Here is a 25,237-nt window from a genome sequence, read left to right as displayed (position 1 = left end):
CATAGGAGGAAAGGTCATAAACCTTCTCCTTCCACCTTCTGTTAATCATTGGAGACTTCTTTTTGATGTTGCCTTATCTAATTAAATGGAATCGGGGTTGTTCCGGGGAAGTGGCTAGGGTGCAATCCTTCACCCCGTGCCAATACCTGGAGTATTGTTCGCAATTCAAATCATCGAAGGTCAAAGTGTAATCACTGCACTGCGAACTTTCCAGCGATTTCTGTTTGACATCAGCAGTGATATAATGCAGGGCTGTGTCCTCAGAGTGATGCAGTTTACCAGCAAACACCTTTTACTTGCGTCTAATTTATAATAAGGGCGACTTCTGGATGCCCTGCTTTGTCACTCGTGGAATATTTGATGAATCGGTGACCATTAAGCTCTGAATCGTCCGTCAGGAATATATTCTCATCACATGCAAGTGTAATTAATCATTGCGGGTCTGCAGATCCGACAGCTTTCTCAGCAGAATGGCTCACACCAGGAGATCCGTTCTTTTAAAAAAGTATCATTAACCACATTTTGGTTTTTAATGGGGTGGGTTGTTGCATTTGGATGTCATTCACTCCCAGGTCGAACTCAGTGGCGACATATCGTTGAATGCGAAAAAGACTACAAAAAGTAGTAAACACTGCCCAGTCCATCATCGGCTCTGATCTCCCTTCCATCGAGGGGATCTATCACAGTCGCTGCCTCAAAAAGGCTGGCAGCATCATCAAGGACCCACACCATCCTGGCCACACACTCATCTCCCCGCTATCTTCAGGTAGAAGGTACAGGAGCCTGAAGACTGCCACAACCAGGTTCAGGAATAGCTACTTCCCCACAGCCATCAGGCTATTAAACTCGGCTCGGACAAAACTCTGAACATTAATAGCCCATTATTGGTTTATTTACACTTTATCAGTTTATTTATTCCTGTGTGTATATATTTATTCAATGGTATATGGACACACTGATCTGTTCTGTAATCAATGCCACTATGTTCTGTTGTGCTGAAGCAAAGCAAGAATTTCATTGTCCTATCAGGGACACATGACAATAAACTCTTGAATCTTGAATCTTGAATCTTAAATGAATTCCACGTTGCCCAATCCAACACAGTCAGGTCAGCTAGATGTATTGCGACACAGTGGCTCAGCGGTAGCGTTGCTGTCTGACAGCACCAGGGACAGGGGTTCGATCCTGACTACGGGTGCTGTCTGTATGGAGTTTGTACTTTCTCCCCGTGACCTGCGGGGCTTTTCCCCGGGATCTCCCGTTTCCTCCCACACTCCAAAGACGTACAGGTTTCTAGGTTAATTGACAATATGATTGTAAATTGTCCCTCGTATGTGTGTGTGTAGGATAGAAATTAGGTGCAGGAGTAGGCCATTCGGCCCTTCGAGCCTGCACCGCGATAGTCTTTGTGAATGGGGATCGCTGAACGCCGGATCCATGCCGTATCTCTAAACTAAACTAAACTGTACTAAAATGGAGCTGCCTTGATTTACAGGTGCTGATGTAACATTGCAGATTGGCAACACAAGGGAAGGCCGGTAGGAGGATGCTTGGCTCCTTGTGCCTGCTCCTTCATTCAGTAAGATGTTTCATCCCTGCATCACCTTGTTGCAATGAATCTAAATGCCTTGATGGCCTTGATAGCCAAGAATCTAACCATCAGGGTATTCCACAGCTGAATCTCCGCAACATAATATAGAGAAAACATTGACCTATCGTCTCTGATAGTTGCGACCACTGCTGCAGATTTGTTGAAAGCCACGAGGCTTAAGTGTAAAAAAATCTTGTTAGACTTTGTACCTACTTTTTGGAAATCTTTCGAAGGAATTCAAATGACAGGCGTGCACTAATGTTTTCATCTGTTGAAATTAGGCACAAATTATTGGTGCTTATATTTTCATGTAACTCATATTAAACTTCACCTGAAGCAATGAAATTGTAAAACATAACAATGCCTTAAGAATGGAATAAAAGACTTGAGTTGATTACTTTTTCATTATTGATTTAAAATCTACAGAAACACAACTAAAATATTTATAAAATAACTAAAGTAGGCAACATCTGTGGGAAGAGAAACTGGGGCAGCACAGTGGTACTGTTGCTAGAGCTTCTGCCTCACAGCACCAGCAACCCAGGTTCGATCCTGACTTTGTGTGCTGCCTATGTGGAGCTTGTACGTTCTCCATGAGACTGTGTGGGTTTCCTCCAGGTGCTCTGGATTCCTCCCCATCCCAAAGATGGGTGAGTTTGTAGGTTAATTGGGCCGCTGTAAAATTGTGTAGGGAGTAGATGAGAAAGTGGGATGACATCGAACTAGAGTGAACGGATGGGCGGTGTGGATTCGAAGGGCCGAAGGGCCTGTTCCCATGCTATAATTTTCATCAATCAATGTTTCAGACCTAAGACTCTTTGTCAGAACGGGAAAAGGGTCTCGGACCTGACTGTTAACATTGTTTCTCTTTCCATTGGTGTTGCCTCAACTGCTGAATGTATTTTGCATTCTCTGTTTTAATATCAAATTTCCACCATCAGTGTTTCTTTATATTTTCATTTATTGAGGCAACGCTGAAAGCATTTAAACCCCAATTAAAGTGCTGTTCTAAAACTGAGGTCCCCAAAATATGGGGAATCACTTATCAACCTGTGCAAATCATGGACTGATATATGCAGCAGGTGTACCATTGGGTCAATTGAAAGTTAATATCTGAAAATAGAAAAATTTGCAGATTAAATGTGTAGAAAGGAACTGCAGATGCTGGTAGATACTGAAGATAGACACAGAGTGCTGGAGTAATTCAGCGGGTCGGGCAGCATCTCTGGAGAAAAGGAATAGATGACGTTTCGGGTTGAGACCCTTCTTCAGACTGAGTGTAGAGGGAGAGAACAGGATGGGTCCAATTAGTTTTTTCCCGAACTTTTCCTACCACCAGTTCTCTCCCCTCTACTTTCAATCTGAAAAAAGGTCCTGCTCCGAAACGTCACCCATCCTTTTTCTCCAGAGATGCTCGACTGATCGAGACCCACTCATTTACTGCAGAACTTAGTGTCTATCTTCAGAATTTGCTGATTGTTGAGTGTTAGACAATAGACAATAGGTGCAGGAGTAGGCCATTCGGCCCTTCGAGCCAGCAACGCCATTCAATGTGACCATGGCTGATCATCCAGCTTGTCGTCATAAGAAGCCTTCATGACATGCAGGAAATCACTAACCAAGTTGAAGATAGTTTGTATCGTTATTTTAGTTTAGAGATACAGCGCAGAAATAGACCTCTTGGCCCACTGAGTTTGCACCGACCAGCAGTCCCCGCACATTAACACTATTCTACACCCACTAGGGACAATTTTTATATATATACCAATGATTTTCCTCCTTACATCAGGGAGCAAAAATGTTGAGCTGAAGGTGGACTTCATAGACAGGTGGATATAGGCGCAGATTTATGCCATTTGGCCCATCAAGTCTGTTCCGCCATTCGATCATGGCTGATCTATTTTTCCTTCTCAACCCCATTCTCCTGCTTTCTCCCCATAACCTCTGAGGCCCTTACTAATCAAGCACGATGGCGCAGTGGTAGAGTTGTTGCCTCACAGCTCCCGACACCCGGATTTGATCTTGACTAAGGGTGCTGTCTGTACGGAGTTTGTACTTTTTCTTGCTGCGACCACGTGGGTTTTCTCCGGGTGCTCCGGTTTCCTCCAACTTTCCAAAGGCGCACAGGTTTGGAGGTCAATTGGTTTCGGTAAAAATTGCAAATTTACCCTAGTGTGTTGGATAGTGCTAGTGTACAGGCTGGTCGGCGTGGCTGGGGCAACAGCACCCGGCCAGAACGGCCAGGAACATCGGGCCTCCGTAGAGGCAATAGCGGAGACCTCAATAGGCCTGACTTTGGGAGAACTGGGGTTGGGGACTGGACATTGTGCCTTCCCCCACAGTGGTAACCATTGTGGGGGGATGATTTTTTTGTGTGTAATGTGAATATGTTAGTTTGTGTCCAAGATGGCTGTCGGAAGGGAGAGTGGACGCTGGCGCGCTTTAGCTGCCGCTGCTCTCTCTTCACATTGTGTTTTTGATTTTTTGTCTTTGGAGCGAATTCTGTCTTTAATTTGTGAATTGGTGATGTCCTTATTATTTATTTTACTTAGACTATATGTTTTTTCTCTCGTTAATTTTCCTGTAAGGTGTCCTTGAGACTTTGAAAGGCGCCCGCAAATAACATTTATTATTATTATTATTATTAAAGCTGGGTGGAGGGAGGGAAGAGTACAGGGAAGGGAGAGAGGACCAGGAATGGGGTGGAGATTCAGAGGTTCATAGGTGCTCGATTAATAAGGGCCTCAAAGGTTATGGGGAGAAAGCAGGAGAATGGGGTTGAGAAGGAAAAATAGATCAGCCATGATCGAATGGCGGAACAGACTTGATGGGCCCAATGGCATAAATCTGCGCCTATATCTGTGGTATTATGCAATAATAGTGTAAGGCTGAGCAGAGGGGCACTAGGACCCTGTGTGCCAGAAGCAAGGCTCCAGTAACCGGATGTAACTGGAACCCAGGGTGTGGGTAGTTAGGGAGTTGCCTGGGCTTACACACAAGGCTGCTGTTGCTATTGCTGCTGTGGTACAGAGAGGCTAAATAAAGGTATACTCTGTTTACGTCGTCGTACGAGCCTTATTACAAGCATAACCCGACAATATCCACCTGTCTATGAAGTCCACCTTCACCTCAACACTTTTGCTCCCTGATGTGAGGAGGAAAATCATGGGTGTTAATACTTAACAATCCTCCAGTCTCCGCTACATACTAGGATGGCACGGTGGCGCAGCGGTAGAGTTGCTGCCTTACAGCGCCAGAGACCCGGGTTTAATTCTGACTACAGGTGCTGTCTGCGTGGATTTTTGCACGTTCTCCCCGTGACTGCGTGCGATTTCTCCAGGCTCTCCTATTTCCTCCCATACTCCAAAGGCGCACAGGTTTGTAGGTCAATTGGCTAGGGTAAAAATTGTAAATTGTCCCTCGTGTGTAGTGTGCGCTAGTGTAGATCGCTGGTCTGTGCGGACTTGGTGAGCCGAAGGGCCCGTCTTCACACTGTATCTCCAAAACGAAAAACATACATCCTGTAGGATTTATTAAAAGACACCCCACTCTTCCCTCACCCATAAGGCAAGTTACTGTGGACCGATCAACACAGGAGCAATGGGCAACACAGATCAGAGTGTGGACAGTAGAATTGCTTGCAAGTCGTTACATTGCAAGTACTCATTGCTTATATGGATGATATAAAGAACATGCCAGCTACAGAATAATAACTCAAGCTCTTAAAACCACTCCAAAGGAATTAGAATGACTGAACCTTTAGGAATGCTCTTGAAACGCTATTTCCTCATTCAAAATACTATTGATCTCCCTCTGAACTTTGCTGACCTAGACTTGAACCTTTGTAAGCATGACTTCAATCTCCCAGGAGTTTGTCGAGTGATTAGAAGCATGGAGCAGACAGATGAGAATACTGATTATTAAGCTTCCCACTCTCCTCTCCACACGGCCCTTCTCTCCAGAGATGCTGCCTGTCCCGCTGAGGTACTCTGGCATTTTGTGTCTATCTTTGGTTTAAACCAGCATCTGCAGTCCCTTCATACACACACCCAGCCCTTCCCGAACAGCAGAGGCAATGGCAATTGACTGGTTTCCTAGGTGCAGTCACCTGCAAGTGTGTGAGGGGTTTCTGCAAAGTAAAGGGCCAGTCCCACTTTCACGACCTAATTCACGACCTTTTTTACTCGTGGACATTTTTCAACATGCTAGAAAAAACGCCCCGACCTACTTGATGCCACGAGTACCCACGACTAGCATCACAACCTACCTACGGCCTCCTACGACCTCGTGACGACTGTGCTTCGAGTATGGGCTTTATTCTTTGGAGCGCAGAAGGTTAAGGGGGGACCTGATAGAGGTCTTTAAAATGATGAGAGGGATAGACAGAGTTGATGTGGACAAGCTTTTCCCTTTGAGAATAGGGAAGATTCAAACAAGAGGACATGACTTCAGAATTAAGGGACAGAAGTTTAGGGGTAACATGAGGGGGAACTTCTTTACGCAGAGAGTGGTGGCGGTGTGGAATGAGCTCCCAGTGGAAGTGGTGGAGGCAGGTTCATTGGTATCATTTAAAAATAAATTGGATAGGCATATGGATGAGAAGGGAATGGAGGGTTATGGTATGAGTGCAGGCAGGTGGGACTAAGGGGAAAAAAAATTGTTCGGCATGGACTTGTAGGGCCGAGATGGCCTGTTTCCGTGCTGTAATTGTTATATGGTTATATGGTATGAGTCAAGGGCAAACTCAGCAGAGGTCGTGAATTAGGTCGTTAAAGTGGGACAGGCCCTTAACTATAACGAATGTGATAGCTTGCATTTTAATGGTTTCGAGACTCTCAACATATATTTACAAACTCTCATTAGATCGGAGAACAATCAAAGGACATTTGCATTATTTTCACCCCATTACATTAATCTGAAACTGCATTTCAGTGTAGATTACAAAATTCACCGAGGTTCATTTACATTAGGATATGAGAGTGTTTGTTCATTTTTATCACGTTGGTAGTTCTGCACTGGTTTTCCCTGAAGATACGATGTAACTCACCAGAGTGCCTTCGAGATGGCCCATTCTTCAGAACCCCTTGCCTTTCTAGTCTCCTCGTGATACCACTTAACAATCTTTCCGAGCCGCAGTAGAATAAAGGGGAGGCCATTTAAGACTGAGGTGAGAAAAAACTTTTTCTCCCAGAGAGTTGTGAATTTGTGGAATTCTCTGCCACAGAGGGCAGTGGAGGCCAAGTCACTGGATGGATTTAAGAGAGAGTTAGATAGAGCTCTAGGGGCTAGTGGAATCAAGGGGTATGGGGGGGGAAGGCAGGCATGGGTTATTGATTGGGGACGATCAGCCATGATCACAATGAATGGAAGGGCCGAATGGCCTCCTCCTGTACCTATTTTCTATGTTTCTATGTCTTTAGCCAGAGGGTGGTGAATCTGTGGAATTTATTGCCACTGAAGGCTGTGGAGGCCAAGTCAAAGGTGGAGATTGACAGATGTTTGATTAGTACGGGTGTCAGGGGTTATGGGGAGAAGGCAGCAGTGCGGGGTTGAGAAAGAAAGGTAGATCAGCCATGATTGAATGGCGGAGTAGACTTGATGGGCCGAATGTCCTCATTCTGCTCCTAGAACTAATAAACTTATGAGGCCAATGCATGGAGCCTGTTCAAATTGTGATTAAGAACTGAACTATTCCTCTACCAGGTGCCAATTCACTTAAGTCCGACCCCACATCAGTTGGTTATCACCCTGTCACACCAATCAATAATAGCTGACAATCAGGTTTGATCAATATTCTGCTAAGTTGAGAAGACACATAACTTGGAAACAGGCACAGCAACTCACCGGGTATATGATGATCATGCAGCACCCATTTACTCTAATCCTGCTTTATTCTCCCCACATTCCCATTGTGTACCATTCACCTTGCACATGAGAGGGCTATTTACAGTGACCAATTAACATGTGGGAGGAACCTCGTGCATCAAAAGGAGAACATGCAAACTCCACTCAGACAAGGTCAGGATGGAATCCGTGTCACTGGAGCTGAGAGGCAGCAGTTCTACCGTTAGAACTTGGGGATACACTGTGAAACAGACCCTTCGGCCCAACAAATCCGCACCGACCAACCCCATACACTAATACTATCATACAATTTACAGAAGCCAATTAACCTACAATCCTCTACGTTTTTGGAGTGTGGGAGGAAACCGGAGCTCCTGGAGCAAACCCACGTGGTCACAGGAAGAATGCACAAACTCAGAATAGGCAGCACCCGTGCTCAGGATGGAACCTGGGTCTCTGGAGCTGTACAGTAACAACTCTACCACTGCACCACCTTTGGGCCGCTGGGTCGACCTGTTGCATCAAAATACTGAAGCAACATTTTCTTCTGCCTCTGATGTACAATTGGCAGTTTTTATTTTTCCATACTGTAAGGTTGGACTGACTTTTCAAACTTACTTAGACAGAGCACACTGATCTGACCACTCACAGCGTAGTGTGTCACTGTGTTACACAGGGTAACACTGGGGTTCAGGACCTGTGGGCATAGCCCGGTCACTGTGTGACACTGCGTAACACCATAACACTGTCTAAAGGGTCTGTCCTAAAGATTTTGTACATCCCAAATGCCCGTGACCGCGCGCCACTGCCTACGTCACCACGCACCATGCGCGCATCACGTGTTGTGACGCGTAAATGATGTTGCGTAAATTACACGCAAATGACACCCAAGTGGGACAGGCCCTTAACTTTGTGGTACACGGCCAGTGGATGCAGCCCTGTCACTGTGTAACACTGAGGTACGGGGCTGGTGGACAGAACTGTCTCCATCTAACACGGGGGTACAGGACCAGTGGGCAGAAGGCTGTTACTGCAACACTGTGGCATACCAACTTGCCACTGGCTTGTGCTGTGTTACAGAATTGGAAGGCTATGGATCCATCACTGTAAAAGTTCATGTCATAGGAGCAGAATTGGGTTATTCGGCCCATCGAGTGTAATCCTCTAATATCGTGGGCCACACTGCTCCTCCACTGCTCCATACACTGCGCCCTCATGACCACTGTCAACTCCGGTGATCATTCCACCTTGTGATTGATGCCAATGCCACCCATCAGACAGAGAAGGCAAGACCACAATGTACATCAGCCCCATCCAAAATCTTCTTGAGTCTCTGATGTACAGTGGGCAGTTTTGATTTTTCCGTGATGTAGAATGATGTCGTGTTTGCCAGACCCAAACCCAACGCATTTACCAGGGTCCTGGAGGAACAGATTGAGAGGTTGGGTATCTAATGGAAAGTGGAGCTGATACAGAAGATCGTGTCAATTGCAATCTGAGTGAATGGCAGAGCAGGCTTGAGGGGCTGGGTGAGTCATGACTACTCCTGTTTCTTGTCTTCTTGCATAAATCCACTCAGTGCCCCACAGACACTTGGTAAATTGTACCACAGCAAACAACGCACGCGGTAAATCTGATTGCTCTTCCCAATGAGTACATTAGTGAGCTGGAAGCTTTGAAGAGTAATAAACCTCCCAAATTAAATGGATTAGGTATTGGCCCATCGGCTGATATAAAGTGGCATTTCATGCTGATGTCTGCATGAATCCTTTACATCCGGTCCACTGTCTTCTTGGCAGTTTTACGCACATGCGCAAGATGATGGCACCACACAGGCAGCTGGAGTAACTCAGCGGGACATGCAGCATCTCTGGAGAGAAGGAATGGGTGATGTTTTGGGTTGCTACCCGAAGAGTCATCCATTCCTTCTCTCCAGAGAAACTGCCTGTCCCACTGAGTTACTCCAGCATTTTGGGTCTATCTTCGAAAAAGACCACAGTACTGAGTGCGGGCAGTTCTAGATCGCAGCAGGGATGAGGCATGGCAGGTGAGACATTGGAGAAGGCAGCCAATGCAGGTTGCGCTGTTCCGTTCTGAACAAATCTTATTTGGCATCTTAATCTATCTCGTAAACCTGGGATGTCAGGACTGTCTTATGAAGAAAGACTGGATAGACTTGGTTTATACTCTCTAGAATTTAGGAGATTGAGAGGGGATCTTATAGAAACTTACAAAATTCTTAAGGGGTTGGACAGGCTAGATGCAGGAAGATTGTTCCCGATGTTAGGGAAGTCCAGGACAAGGGGTCACAGCTTAAGGATAAGGGGGAAATCCTTTAAAACCGAGATGAGTGGTGAATCTCTGGAACTCTCTGCCACAGAGGGTAGTTGAGGCCAGTTCATTGGCTATATTTAAGAAGGAGTTAGATGTGGCCCTTGTGGCTAAGGGGATTAGGGGGTATGGAGAGAAGGCAGGTACGGGATACTGAGTTGGATGATCAGCCATGATCATATTGAATGACGGTGCAGGCTCGAAGGGCCGAATGGCCTACTACTGCACTTAATTTCTATGTTTCTATGTTTCTATGTAAACACTGTCATGAACTGATCTCTATCTGTGGTCATCAAAATAATTGATTAACTCAGAATCATTAAACCTCTCCGTGACCAAGACAGACCACGTGTACCACTAGCTGGGTAGTTCAGGGTCACGGATGAGGTTCATGACAATGCCACTGCGCTGATGCCCATGGAGCAGAACAGCTGATGAAAAGCACTGGAGTGCTGGAGCAACTCAGCGATCCAGGCAGTATCCTTAGAGAACATGGATTGGCAACATCTCGGGTCGGGACCCTTCCTCAGACTGGTTCTGCTTCAGAGCAGAATAGCTTTACAGCATTTGATTTTATTAGGAGGCAATCTAGAGATTTAAACTAAGAAAGCAACTCTGTTTTGTTGAAGATGATGGTTTATTTCCATCTCCTGAGGGGATCTCGGTTCAACTCCATCTCCGTTCATCTGTTGGTGAAACCTCACGCTTATCTTTGCTCTCAGTAGACTGAACAATAGTCCCACACTCTTGGCTACCTCTTGAAGTCTCTCTGTGAACAGGATCAGCCAATAACCCTCCACTGACACCTACTCCTCACCCTTCTCCTTCTACTCCTCCCATTTCCTCCACATCAAAGGCAGTGAAATGAGCACACACATGGGCCCCAGCTATGCCTGCCTCTTTATAGGGTACGTCAAACAATCCCTGTTCCAGGCGTACACTGGCCCTATCCCCGAACTCTACTCTATCTCCGTTACGTTGATGACTGCATCGGTGCTACCTCCTGCACCCATGCAGAACTATTATTTAATATCTTCGGTTTAAACCAGTATCTGCAGTTCCTTTCTATACATCAAACTCAGCTGCCCATGCCTTCATTTTAATTTAGTTTAGATTAGAGATACAGCGTGGAAACAGGCCCTTTGGCCCACTGGGTCCGTGCTCACCATCGATCTCCCATACAATAGTTTTATGTTCTAGAAACATAGAAAATAGGTGCAGGAGTAGGCCATTCAGCCCTTCGGGCCAGCACCGCCATTCAATAAGATCATGGCTAATCTTCAAAAATCAGTGTCCCGTTCCGGCATTTCCCCCCATATCCCTTAGCCCTTAGAGCTAAATCTAAATCTCTAAAAAATTCCACAGATTCACAACTCTCTGGATTCTCCCAATTTCACATGCTATAAACTAGTGGTCATTTACTGAAGCCAATTAACCTGCAAACCTGTACATCGTTGGAGTGTGGGAAGAAACCAGAGAACCTGGAGAAAACCCACGCAGTCACGGAGAGAATGTACAAACTCCACACAGACAGCATCAGTCTGAAGAAAGGTCTCGTCCCGAAACGTCAACCCTTCCTTCTCTCCAGAGATGCTGCCTGTCTCGCTGAGTTACTCCAGCATTGTGCCTACAATGGAACTACGGGGATGGGAACAGCATTGTGTTGTCGGGTACTGGGACTCAGATTTGCAGAGGGGTAATGGTTTCACTGTCTAATTGTCATTAGTGAGACATTACAGGTTTTGCAGCAGCTTTCTCTGTCCTTTCCTTGCAGATTTATTGAACAGGGGAGATTTACGCAGACTGCAGGGTTGGCTGATATCATTAGCAATAACCAGCAGGTGAACCTATCTACTATCCACCATGTGTTCATTGCAGACTCAGTACGCTGGTTACAGGCTCACGGTTAAGAAATTACATTCTAAACTCCTATAATATGATTGCATATCTTAACAGTGCACGGGACAGAATGAGAGCCCCCGCCTGATGTGTGGTATCTTTTACGTTTGGCACCCTCCCCATTGATCCATCTGGTAGGCTTGGCAGTGCGTTCAGTTGTCGTTTGCAATCACATCAGTTGTCAGGGGGAGCACTTCACATAGTGTGTTGCCAACTTGAGCACAGAGAGGGAGGACAGTGGATAAAGCAAGCTTCGGGTCAAATATAGCACCCTCCCCACTGCAGAGCTGCCAACACTGGGTGAGAATTGGGAGAGACCAAGCCCAAGGGGAGCGCAGCGATCGAGGTGGGGAGGGAGGCTGTGGGAGGGGGGTGTCCCCCTCTCATTGGTACGGAGATTTTGCATTTTTCAGCTTGAAATTGTGCAATCTGGTGCATACTGCAGCGAGTCATTTAACTTACACTTGAATGCAATATTTATGCTTTAAATTGGATTAGCTATGAATAAGGTTAGGCTAAATTACATTCCTAATTACATTCCACAGTCGAGCCAGGCTTTGATCAACAGGTGCAGCACATGAATGATCTTAGTTATTCATGTATGGAAATCAGATTATAATGAAGCACTTGGCCCGTGTTGACCAACCTGGCTCTTACTTCACACCTGGTACTACTCCTGACCCTGGCTGCAGTCGCATTCCTTCTCTCATTCCTGACCCTGAGTCCAGCCTTACACCTGGCCCCCTATTCTACCCTGATCATAGCTGCTTACCTGCTTGGGTTCCCAGTGCTGAACAATCCCCTGGTCCCAGCTTTGACTGCACACCTGTTACTATTCCAGACCTTGACTCTGGATGCACACTTGGCCTTGCTCCTAGCCACTCTTCACTGACAATATATCTGGCCCACACATAAAGTCCCATATCTAATCCCCTGGAAGTAACCTATTACGTTCAAGTCCGCAGGTGCTTATCTAATGCGGTAATCTTTTATGGGGCACTTCACAGACCAAATATTGTGTAACAAAATTTGCTACATCCATTGGCTTCCTTGTTATCTAACATGCTAGTTACTTTGTCAAAGAAGTCATCAATTGGTTGAACACAATTTCACATCCATAAAATTATACTCACTCAGCTGTATAAATATTCTGTTCCATTTCCTTCATTTTACTAATAAACTGTCCTGAAGTCATTTTTACCCTCAATATTTTCAGTAATTTGCAGTCTTCCTCTCAGCTGGGACTTTTCCAAAATGCAAAGTGCAATAACTATATATTTAAGCAATAATATTCAATTTAATGTGATCTTGAGAGTACATAATATTTTTTGTGGTATTCATAACACAATAATGATAAAAAGATCTTTGTTTTGATTGCACCTACCAACATGCATACATTATTATATTTGTTAATATGTACCGAGGGCAAATTTTTGTTCCAATGCTCCCCATTCCCAATTACTTTTACATTGAAGTGATTGAAATCCAAGTGAAGTTTAAATGGCATCAGAAAAATAAAACCTCCGGAATGGATGATATTCATTACGTGGTTGGCTGAAGTCAGTATCAGCACAATTACTATATTAAACTTTGAATCTTCAGATGTCCTAGTTCAAGCTAAAACTAAAGACAAATAATAACCTCCTCACACATTTCCCTGCAAGTATCTCTGCCACTCCTTTAAAATATGCCCCTTCTTTGAACAAGCTTTTAAACATCGCATCTGAATCAGTTTCTATCTGAGTACACTCCTTGAACATGTTCATCTATGTGTTCAATTAATAAAATAATGAGATTCTGGACATTTTTATTCAACCTGTCAAAGGAATTTGGAGAGAGGGGCTTTAGAAATAGTCAGTGAGGTAAACAAACATAATAGTTGAGTGGCAAATGACAATAGTGCTACCTTCCCAATATTTAACGGAAGGAAACAATGGGTTATCGGGGCTGTATGTTGTGATAGACATCCTGACACCTTGCATGTCATTTTAATATTACACTTATCCCATCCCCCTGGATATTCCGGAATAATATATTAAGGTTTTGTCAACTAATTACAAATCAGGCTAATTAGAATCAATAACATTAGCCAACTCCAAAACACGAAGCGCTGAGCATTGGGATCCAGATATCACGGACAACTGGCCTCAGTTCCCCGCTCACATCTGGCAGTGCTCTCCGTCTGAACCAGAGGCCATGGAGTGTTTTTGCAAGTGGGCGACCACTGGGACTGGTGGGGTTCTTCACGTAGTCACTCATGTGACTCCGAAGTAAAATCTGATATCAAAGCTCTATTCCGCAGCTGGCTAATTAGAAGCTGACTGTGAGTCAGGTTATCAGTAGTCATGTGGCGTGTGGAGTTCTGTGGGAATGACTGATGAATTTTGATACTAGTTCGCAGACGTTCTACCAGAAGCTGAACGAATCACTTCCCAAATCTTTGACTTTCCTGCCGGGGTGATGCAAATCACAGCTCCGAGCCCCAGCACAAATGAAACAGTGTCTTGGCTTCATTCTCCTCAACCTCCGATATCTCTTGTTTCTTTTCAGTTTTGGTTTAGTTTAGTTTAAATATACATTGTGTAAACAGGCCATTCGGCACAGCGAGCCCACATCACACACTTACACACTGCCCTGCACACTCTAAGGACAATTTACAATTATAACAAGCCAATTAACCTACAAACCTGTATGTCTTTGGGACATAGGAGGAAACCGGAGGTCCCAGAACAAACCCACATAGGTCACGTGGAGAACGTACAAACTCTGTACAGGCAGCACTCGTAGTCAGGTTCGAACCCGGGTCGCTGGCGCTATAAGGCAGCAACTATTATACGCCACATGTCACCCCATATGTAGATCAAAATGGGTCTAATGCCTTGTAGGACATGATTGACCCACATGGTCTATACAACAACCTGATGCTTTCATGAACTGGGACAATCCTTTCTCAAGTAAAGTACATATTTAATTATTTGAGTGTAAACGGGTCTACAGAGGACGCCATATCGGCGGCCCTACACTCTGCCCTGACCCACCTGGACTACAACAACTCCTACATCACGCTGCTGTTCATAGATTTCAGCTCTGCCTTTAACACCGTCATCCCAGCCAGCTTGATCACCAAACTCAGTGGACTTGGCATCTCCACCTCCCTCTGCAACTGGACATTGGACTTCCTCACTAACAGACCACAGTCTGTTAGGGTCAATAACCTCACCTCCTCCACTATAACACTGAACACCGGAGTGCCACAGGGCTGTGTGCTCAGCCCTCTCCTCTACTCCCTCTTCACCCACGACTGCATCCCAAAGCACGGATCCAACGCCATTATTAAGTTTGCTGACGATACCACGGTAGTAGGACTGATCAGCGACAACGATGAGTCAGCCTACAGGGATGAGATCCAGCACCTGACCACCTGGTGTGCCGACAATAACCTCGTCCTCAACTCCAAGAAGACGAAGGAGATTATTGTTGACTTCAGGCAGACCAGAGAAGGCAGTCATACCGCCATCCATATCAACGGGACTGAGGTGGAGCGCGTCTCCAGCTATAAATTCCTCGGAGTGCATATCTCGGAGGACTTGTCCTGGTCCCTCAACACCTCCAAGCTGATCAAAAAGGCACAGCAGCGCCTTTACTTCCTTAGGAGGCTCAAGAAAGCCCACCTGTCCCCCCAGATCCTGACCAACTTTTACCGCTGTACCATAGAGAGTATCCTGACCACCTGCTTCACGGTATGGTACAGCAGCTGCACTGCTGCGGACAGGAAAGCACTACAACGGGTGGTGAAAACCGCGCAGCACATCATCGGTGCCCCGCTCCCTGCCATGGATGCCCTCCACCGAAAACGGTGTCTGAGTCGGGCTGGGAAGATCATCAAAGACCCCTCACACCCCAACCATTGACTGTTTGCCCTCCTCCCATCAGGGAGGCGGTACAGGAGCCTCAGGTCACGTACCAGCAGGATGAGGAAAAGCTTCTATAACAACACAATCACACTGCTGAACTCGGAGTCCCGACGATAGACTTCTCTGGTCCCTCCGTCCCCCTTTGTTTAATCATTCTGTATTTCCTGATTATTCTGTATCTTCTCTCTTTCTATTTTTTTCTTGTTTTTTCTCTTTATGTACAACTACTACGGACTGACGCAAAACTGCATTTCGTTGTACTGATACTTGTATTTGTGCGATGACATTAAAGTTGAATTGAATTGAATTGAATTGAACTCTCCCCTACAGCTATGCTGGATTACAAGCTCATAACACATCCAGCTTCTAGTTCAGTCATTTAACCACGACGGCACAGCGGTATAGATGCTGTCTTACAGCGCCAGAGACCCGGGTTCGATCCTGACTACGGGTGCTGTCTGTGTGGAAAATGCATGTTCTCCCTGTGACCTGTCTGGGTTTTTTTTCTTACAAGACCTTGAGTTTCCTCGCACACTCCAAAGACGTACAGGTTTGTAGGTAAATTGGCTTGGTGTAAATGTAAATTGCCCCTCGTGTATGTGTGTAGGATAGTGTTAGTATACGGGGATCGCTGGTTGGTGTGGACTCAGTGGGCCGAACAGCCTGTTTCCACACTGTATCTCTTAAACTAAAAACTAAAAACTAAAACACTAAGTTAATTGATTGCTTCCTGACTGATTCCTAGGATGTCAGGACATTCATATGAAGAAAGACTGGATAGACTCGGTTTGTACTCGCCAGAATTTAGAAGATTGGGGGGGGATCTTATAGAAACTTACAAAATTCTTATGGGGTTGGACAGGCTAGATGCAGGAAGATTGTTCCCGATGTTGGGGAAGTCCAGAACAAGGGGTCATAGTTTAAGGATAAGGGGGAAATCTTTTAGGACTGTGATGAGAAAAAAAATTTTCACACAGCGAGTGAATCTCTGGAATTCTCTGCCACAGAAGGTAGTTGAGGCCAGTTCATTGCCTATATTTAAGAGGGAGTTAGATGTGGCCCTTGTGGCTGAAGGTATCAGGGGGTACGGAGAGAAGGCAGGTACAGGATTCTGAGTTGGACGATCAGCCATGATCATATTGAATGGCTCGAAGGGCTGAATGGCCTACTCCTGCTCCTATTTTCTATGTCTATGTTTCTATGTTAATGCAGACTGCAGTATTTCTAGATTATTTTGTGTTGCTACTCGCAAAACACGAACAGGTAGAAATACCAACAAAAACAAATCCTTAATCAAACATGTCAACTCTTAACTGGCAGCAGCCAGTTGGTATGGCAATGAATCAGACATGATAAGATTCTAATTTCTCCCTGGCATTATCGCCTTTATGTACATTGCCTGACCCCTTTCTGAAATACACCCCCTATCCGAAACAAACGGGGCCTCAATTTATTGTTAATGTAAAAGATGACACACCCCACAATGTAACATTCCTGAAATCTTGCAATGGAATAACGCAGTGCCAAGTTCTGACAGTTGATGCTACTTATTTTGTTTAGAGATACGATGTGGAAACAGGCCCTTTGGCCCACCTGTGTCCGTGCCAACCAACGTTCACCTGTACACTAGTTACCTGTTCAACGTTCACCTGTACTCTACATACTCAAGATAATTTACAGATGCCAATTAACCTACAAACCTACACGTCTATGGGATGTGGAAGAAAACCAGAATACCTGGGGAGGAAACACACGCAGGTCACGGGGAGAACGTACAGCGAGCACCCGTAGTCAGGATCGAACCCGGGTCTCTGGCGCTGTAATGCAGCAGCTCTACCGCTGCACCACTCTGCCACCCAACTAATTTGTATTAATTTATTACTATTACAAGATAATTCAACTTGTTCAAGTATGATTAACTCGCACATAAGGAAAATATATCTAACAATACATATTTATGTTTGTGTGCGTAGGCGTGTTGTATTTATATATGAATGAATGCATATTGCATAGTAAGCCTACAGTCAATTGATTATGCAGGCTTTCTATACTTAGTATCTTTTCATATCGAATTACTATTCAAAAAATACTATTCCAGAATTCACTCCAAAATAGCTGAAAACAACCTCTGAAGGTTATTTTAGTCTAAACTAAAAGTCTAAGTGAAAACTCTAAGTGAAAAGTCTAAGTCTAAGTGAAATCTCCTGACCAGAGTGCTCCAGCTTCAGTGAGGATGTTGACTCTGGCAACTGTGATGAAAATGCTTTCATAGTCTGCACGATGTTCGAGGCGAGAGGGAACAGACTTCTCTCATGAACAGAGGAACCCACCTGCAATACTTTGTTCTGCTGTGCGTGACTCAAGGCAAGCAAAGGCGCACTTGAGATTAATGCTACCAGTTTAATCAGATAAACCATTTAGTTCTCTGTCTGAAGAAGGGTCTCGACCCGAAACGTCGCCTATTTCTTCTCTCCACAGATGCTGCCTCACCCGCTGAGTTCTTCCAGCATTTTTGCCTACCTTTGATTTTTCCAGCATCTGCAGTTCATTCTTAACCATTTAGGTTAGTTTAGTTTAGAGATACAGCGCGGAAACGGGCCCATTGGCCCACCGAGTCCGCACCGACCAGCGATCCCCGCATGTTCACACTACCGTACACACTCGGGACAATTTCACATTTACACCAAGCCAATTAACCTACAAACCTGAACGTCGTTGGAGTGTGGGAGGAAACCGAAGATCTCGGAGAAAACCCACGCAAGTCAGGGGGGGGGGGGGGGGGGGAACGTGCAAACTCCGCACAGACAGCATCCATAACTGGGATCGAACCCAGGTCTCTGGTGCTGTAAAGCAATAGCTTTACCGCTGCGCCCCCGTGCCGCCGATTTCTTACACTAGACAGAGACAGCTGGTCTGCGATCTTTATTAGATTTGCAGCATCAATGATGGCAGGTTGCATGCTAAATTTGGAATTCCCAATTTTTTTTCAACGCCCAATTATACAAAACAACCTTTAGATAGATGATGCGTTGAGTCTATTGGCTGAGAAAAACTGCACTGGACTAGATAAAGGAAGGCTGCCCAACAAATTAATTTTAGTAACCTCCCAGAATCATCAAATCAAACTCACTTGGTCAGAGTGTAGTGGGGTCGGTTCACCAGGATAATATCAAGGTTAAAAGATATAATCTTATAGAATAATATAATTATATTAGATATAATATTACACTGTGACACCACAGTGGTGCAATGGTAGAGTTGTTGCCTTATTGGCTACATCAACACTAGGCTGCCTCAGGAATGCAGCCAACATCATCAAAGTCCCTTCCCGCCCAGTTATTCCCTCTTCCCCTCGCTCCCCTTGAGCAGGTAGATACAGAAGCTTGAAAACATACAACGCCAGACTGCAGGGCCGTTTTTTCTCATCTATCATTAGGCTTCTGCACTCCCATAAGTCAGGGTTCAGTCCGATTCACCTCCACCTCATTGTGGATATTGGCCATTGTCTCTGGAGCTGTTACACCACAATGCTGACAACGTTACTCTGCACTCTGTATCCTTGCCTTTGTTCTTGTGCCACAACATCAGGATTAGCGCTCAACCAAGAAAAAACAAGTCCAAAGTACTATCGAAACTGATTGTACAGCCTTATACCAAGGGCAATAACTTACTCCATAATCAGTTACCTACACATTAACAAACACAATAAAAAAAAATTATTATGTAGATGCCAGTATATCATTGGGGTTATTAAGTGGGTGCCTCCCTTCACTGGTGATTCATTGATTTAGGCCCACAACACCTTGGTTTCTCCAACGACTACAGTTTACGCCCAACACGTTGACTGGCAACCCGTATGATATTAACCCCCACATTACTGAGCAAACATTGAACTTTGGACTCGGGATTTATACGGATAAATCGTTGGGAGTAAATGGAGCCGAGAGAGCATTTTGCAAATGTGCTCAACGCCGGGAGTCTGAGATTATCCAACTATCTCATAACATAAATATGATTAAAGACTGGCATCAGTAAAATTTCTGTGCTATATCTGAAGCCACATCAGAGACATTAACTCAAAAAAGATTTATGAAAGCGAGATAAGTGTCAAAACAGGCAAGGATACATTAATAGATATTATGAGCAAGTATAGCAACTGAAGCGACTGGTATTAGGTAGACACATGAGATTGCAGATGCTGGAATCTGGAGAAACAAACAAGCTGCTAGAGAGGAACGCAATGGTCCAAGTAACATCCGTGGATAGAAATGGACGACTATGTTATAGGTTGGGACCCTTTATCTGGACTGAAGAGTCCCGACCCCAAGCCTTGTCTGTTCACTTCCCTTCCCAGAAGTCTGCCTGGCCCACTGAGTTCCTCCAGCAGGTCATTTGCAACTCTATTAATATTGAGCATTATTTTTATAAAACTGCCCTGTTTCAGAACCTGGGCCCAGTATTATGTGCAACGTCTGAAGAAGTGTCCCGACCCGAAACGTCACCTATTTACTCCAAATATGCTGCCTGACCCACTGAATGACTCCAGCACTTTGTGTTTATCTTTGGTATAAACCAGTCTCTGCAGTTCTTTCTTATCGCATTATGTGCAAGCAATTCTCTATGACGATATTCTTCTGGGGAACATACAAAGGACCTACAGTTAATATACACGGTGATTTTATTTTCATTCTATGCCATATCCTTTTTGGCGAGCTACCGGGCTGCAGTCGGCCTTGTAAGTCGGCTATGGGAAACGGATCTACCGGCTACAGCCAGGCTGGAGTTCCAGAGCCCCGGCAGCAGCGGGCAAATTGAACCCGCTGATTGGCATGGGAGCCTCGATGAGGTGGAGAGTGGCCCCCTCACCCGGCATGGGCACTACATTTTCAGGGGGATTTCCAGGGGGTATTTCATTTGCATTTGTGTAATTTTGTCTGGATTAAAGGAGGTGCCGGATCACCAGTTGCCAGAATATCGGTGGCGGGCGTGTATTAACATCGGCATGGATAAGTTGCCAACACACTGTAGATCCTAAATATTTCAAGAATGTTTTGGATGCTTTGGGATGCTTAGAGAAATGTGAAAGACCACATGAATAAAATAAAACAACATCAAGTTACATTTGACTCATTATTATCCATCTGTCGTGATGGATGTGGTGCTCGCATGCTCTTTAATGGCGTGGAACCAATTCTCCACTCAGTTGCCTGATATTACTTTATTAAACTTAATTTAAGAAGTGGCAATATTGCAATAACAAAGCTTTAAAATTGATCCATGTTCATAAGTTTCAGGAGCAGAATTAAGCCCCATGACCCATCAAGTCTACTCCGCCATTCAATCATGGCTGATATATCCCTCCCTCTCAACCCTATTCTCCTGCCTTTGCCCCATAATCCCTGACACCCCTGTAGGACATTCTGTAGGATTAACGTGTCAGTATGAGACAAATGTACTTCTACCCCAGTGAATGTCAGACCTAGTATATGCAACACAATACAAGATAAAATATAACACAAGGCTAGCAGGAGAAATCTAGTCAATGGAGATAATGGGATATAAAGTACCATCGCCACAGTAACCAATGTCTTAGCTGACCAAGGAGCTAGACATGAGACCACCAGACCCTGAACATATATCCAAAGGAGCTGTCCAGACACAATAAATGATAACTAAATGATATGTTTGTTTCAAGAGTGCATGAAAATTCCAAGCTTGGTACAAGAATGAGAGTATGTGTGGACCTCATCATTAAGATGAATGGGCTACTCTCTCTCTCTCTCTCTCTCTCTCTCTCTCTCTCTCTCCTCCCTCATCTTGAAAGCTCAATTGAATTAAGACTTGCTGGACTTAAAAATGAACCGTACTCCACACATGCTCCACAACAAGATGACACAGCAGTGAGCACCGATCACTATCTTCAAGATCACTGAGCAAAACATCTTAACCAGAACTTAATTACCAACTTTAATATGTCTCGGAATGGATTGACTCAAGAGCAGGCTGTTTGGCCCCTCATTCACCATTCAATAAGATCACGGCAGATCTTTCCTGAGCCAAGCTCATCTCCAAATATCTTACCTATGTACAGGGAGGAATCCTTCCTTTGGACGTGGTCATCTATGTAGGAGACACCGAGGGGTTGGACAGGAGTAGCACCAATACCCAGTAACACTTGGGCTCCAATTAACAGGAGGTACATCAGGTTGGTAGAAGTCCTGTTCCTGCAGATGATTGTTGCCTCTGGTCCTAGATTGTTGGTTGACACGTTCCCAATACACAAGTCCCTTCCTTCCACTCCCCACAGGATCTCGCCAGACTCATACTCATACTGGTGGGTGAGGAACTCTGGCAGGGCTGACAGCAACGCTCCCAGGGCCATCACGATGCCTCCGCATCCTATCAGACGTGGCCGGTGTCCTTTCGCCCCAAAGTAGCTCACAAACAAAATCAGGGCCAGGTTCCCAATCTCAAAGCTGCTGGCTATGACTCCAACGTCAGCGCTCTGCAGGTTAAACCTCCGCTCCAGGGTCGTCAGCACGCTTACCTGGGGAGATGTCCAGAGTTACACAGACGTCAGACAGAGCATTCAACAACAATAACAGCAGCGACAACTCGCTAAACAAGGCACTCAACAAAACATTGCAGGGAGACAGAACAAAATGTCGTCCAACCACATTCAGGAGAAAGTCGAAGTTAGACACAAAGTGCTGGAGCAACTTAGCAGGTCAGGAGACATCTCTGGAGAAAAAGGATGGGTGACGTTTCGGGTCGGGACCCTCCTTCAGTAGAGGGGAGGAAGCCAGAGGTCGGAAAAGGCCAGAACAAATGGTCATAAGTTCAAGAAGGAACTGCAGATGCTGGAAAATCGAAGGTAGACAAAAATGCTGGAGAAACCCAGCGGGTGAGGCAGCATCTATGGAGCGAAGGAAATAGGCAACATTTCGGGTCGAAACCCTTCTTCATAAGTTCATATGTACATGTTCATGTCATAGGAGCATAATTAGGCCATTTGGCCCATTAAGTCTACTCTGCTGTTCAATCATGGCTGATCTATCTTTCCCTCTCAACCCCATTCTCCTGCCTTCTCCCCATCCCTAACACCCGTACTAATGAAGCACTGTCAATCTCTGCTTTAAATATACCCAATGATTTGATGTCCACAGCATTCTGTGGCAATGAATTCCAAAGATTAACCACCCCCTGACTAAAGAAATTCCTCCTTTTCTTCTTTCTAAAGATAGTCCTTTGGCTGGTGACTCTACTCTTTGGAAAGGTTAAGTAGGCTGGAACTCTACTCTTTGGAGTTTAGAAGAATGAGAGGCGATCTCATTGAAACATATAAGATCGTGAGGGGCCTTGATCGGGTGGATGCACCGAGGATGTTCCCAATGATCGGGGAAACTAGAACTAGGGGACATAGTTGCAGAATAAGGGGGGGCTCTTTTAAAACTGAGATGAGGAAGAACTTCTTCACCCAGAGGGTGGTTAATTTATGGAATTCACTGCCCCAGGGAGCAGTGGAAGCAGAAACTTTAAATATATTTAAGACTAAAATAGATGGTTTTTTAGCTGCCAAGGGGATAAGGGGCTACGGGGAGAGGGCAGGGATATGGACCTAGGTATGGTTAGTATAGTAAGACCTGAGTGATCTCCTGGACAAGTGTCGATCGCCTAGATTGGGGTCGGAGAGGAATTTCCCGGATTTTTTTCCCGAATTGGACCTGGGTTTTTATCCGGTTTTTTGCCTCCCCCAGGAGATCACGAGGTTCTTGGGGTGGAGAGGGGTGATAGCGGTATAAAGGGGAGGGTAGTGTCTTGTGTTCTGTGTCTTGTGTCTACTGTTTGTGGGTAAGTGTGTCTGTTTAGTGTTCAGCCATGAGCGAATGGCGGTGCGGGCTCGATGGACCTGGTGGTCTGCTCTCGCACCTACTTTCTATGTTTCTATGTTTCTATGACTCCAGCCCTAGAGTGTGATGTCCTGCATAAGGGTTAGGTGTGTCAGGGAGGGGATACTTGGCTCAAGTATGAGATGTATGAGATGGTGAGATATTGTATTGGTGAGAGGTGAATTATCCAGCCTGGTCGACACTAAACGCTGGAGTAACTCAGCGGGTCAGGCAGCATTTAGCTTGAGAGATACAACGCGGAAACAGGCCCTACGGCCCACCTAATCTGCGCCGACCAGCGATCCCCACACACTAACACAATCCCCCACACACATACACACACCAGGGGCAATTGACAATGTTACCAAGCCAATTAACCTACAAACCTGAACGTCTTTGGAGTGCGGGAGGAAACCGGAGCATCCGGAGAAAACTCACGCAGGTCACGGGGAGAGAACGTGCAAAGTCCGTACAGACCGCACCTTTCTGTCCTGGGCCTCCTCCATTGCCAGAGTGAGGCCCAGCGAAAATTGGAGGAACAGCACCTCATATTTCGCTTGGGTAGTTTACACCCCAGCAGTTTGACCATTGACTTCTCTAATTTCAGGTACTCCTTGCTTTCTCCCTCCTTCCCCTCCCCTCCCCAGCTCCCCCCACAGCCTACTGTCTCCGCCTCTTCCTCTTCCTTTCCTTCCCCTCCCTACCCCCCCCCCCCCGACATCAGTCTGAAGAAGGGTCTTGACGCGAAACGTCGCCTATTTCTTTTTCTCCATAGATGCTGCCTCACCCGCTGAGTTTCTCCAGCATTTTTTGTCTACTTTCGATTTTTCCAACACCTGCAGTTCCTTCTTAAGCACCTGTAGTCTCTACCACTGCTCTACCTGTGCTGGGTGTTTGAGGCAGGGAACTGGCCCATTCTCAAGGGTCAAACACCTTGATGAGCAGAACATTTGAACAGAACATGATGTACAAACGTATATCAACTGGGTTACTGCACCCAATCCCCAAAAGAGCAAAATGTTCTGCAACAGATCATGATAGGAGAACATAAAATGATGGCAAATAATATTTCATACTCTTAAGTACATTTTATATTTTTTAATTATTTCCAGATTCCATTGAGGATTATTCAGTCGGCAGCTGTAAGAGGAGCTAATATTTTGCTTCAGTGACACGGACTTGTCATGAATGACCTGCTTGCAGTTACCAAATAACATCAGTGGTGCGTTCTTATTTCCATGGCAACAGCTGCAAAATGCTTAGCCCATAAAAACACCTACAAACGAGCATCCTTCCCTTACTAATGCACCAGGCATGCCTTCTCTTAAAGAGGCCTTCTCTTAGGGTGGCACGGTGGCGTGGCGGTAGAGCAACTGCCTTACAGCGCCAGAGGCCCGGGTTCGATCCTGACTACAGGTGCTTATCTGTACGGAGTTTATAAGATCACCCCGTGACCTGCGTGGGTTTTTCCGAGTTATACAGATTTACACTCCAAAAATGTACACGTTTGTAGGTTAATTGGCTTGGTGTAAATGTAAAACGTCACTAGTGTGTGTGGGATGATGTTAGTGTGTGGGGATCGCTGATCGGCATGGACTTGTTTCCGCACTGTATCTCTAAACTAAACAGGCCTTTATTTGAATCATTTTGTGCCCCTTTAAAGTGGCCACTGAAGGTCTAACATGGTGTCCATCAATGGTTCAATTTATTATTACATGTACTCAAAGGAACATTTTTTGCATACAGATCAGTAAAATTATTGCCATGCA

At 45.3% G+C, this 25,237-nt stretch overlaps 1 protein-coding gene across 1 annotated transcript in view; it reads right to left on the bottom strand.

Moving 5' to 3' along the window:
• Positions 1–25,237, bottom strand: part of slco3a1a (solute carrier organic anion transporter family member 3A1a) — a 158,139-nt gene that overhangs the window by 107,091 nt on the left and 25,811 nt on the right. Inside the window, exon 2 of the mRNA XM_055661471.1 lies at positions 21,661–22,126. Within this exon, the coding sequence (XP_055517446.1) occupies positions 21,661–22,126 (466 nt within the window). The remainder of the gene's footprint in view (positions 1–21,660; positions 22,127–25,237) is intronic.

This window comes from Leucoraja erinacea, chromosome 33, assembly GCF_028641065.1.
Source record: "Leucoraja erinacea ecotype New England chromosome 33, Leri_hhj_1, whole genome shotgun sequence".
NCBI lineage: Eukaryota > Metazoa > Chordata > Chondrichthyes > Rajiformes > Rajidae > Leucoraja > Leucoraja erinaceus.
The sequence above is the reverse complement of the archived record's forward strand: the minus strand, read 5'-3'. Positions and strand labels throughout refer to the sequence as shown.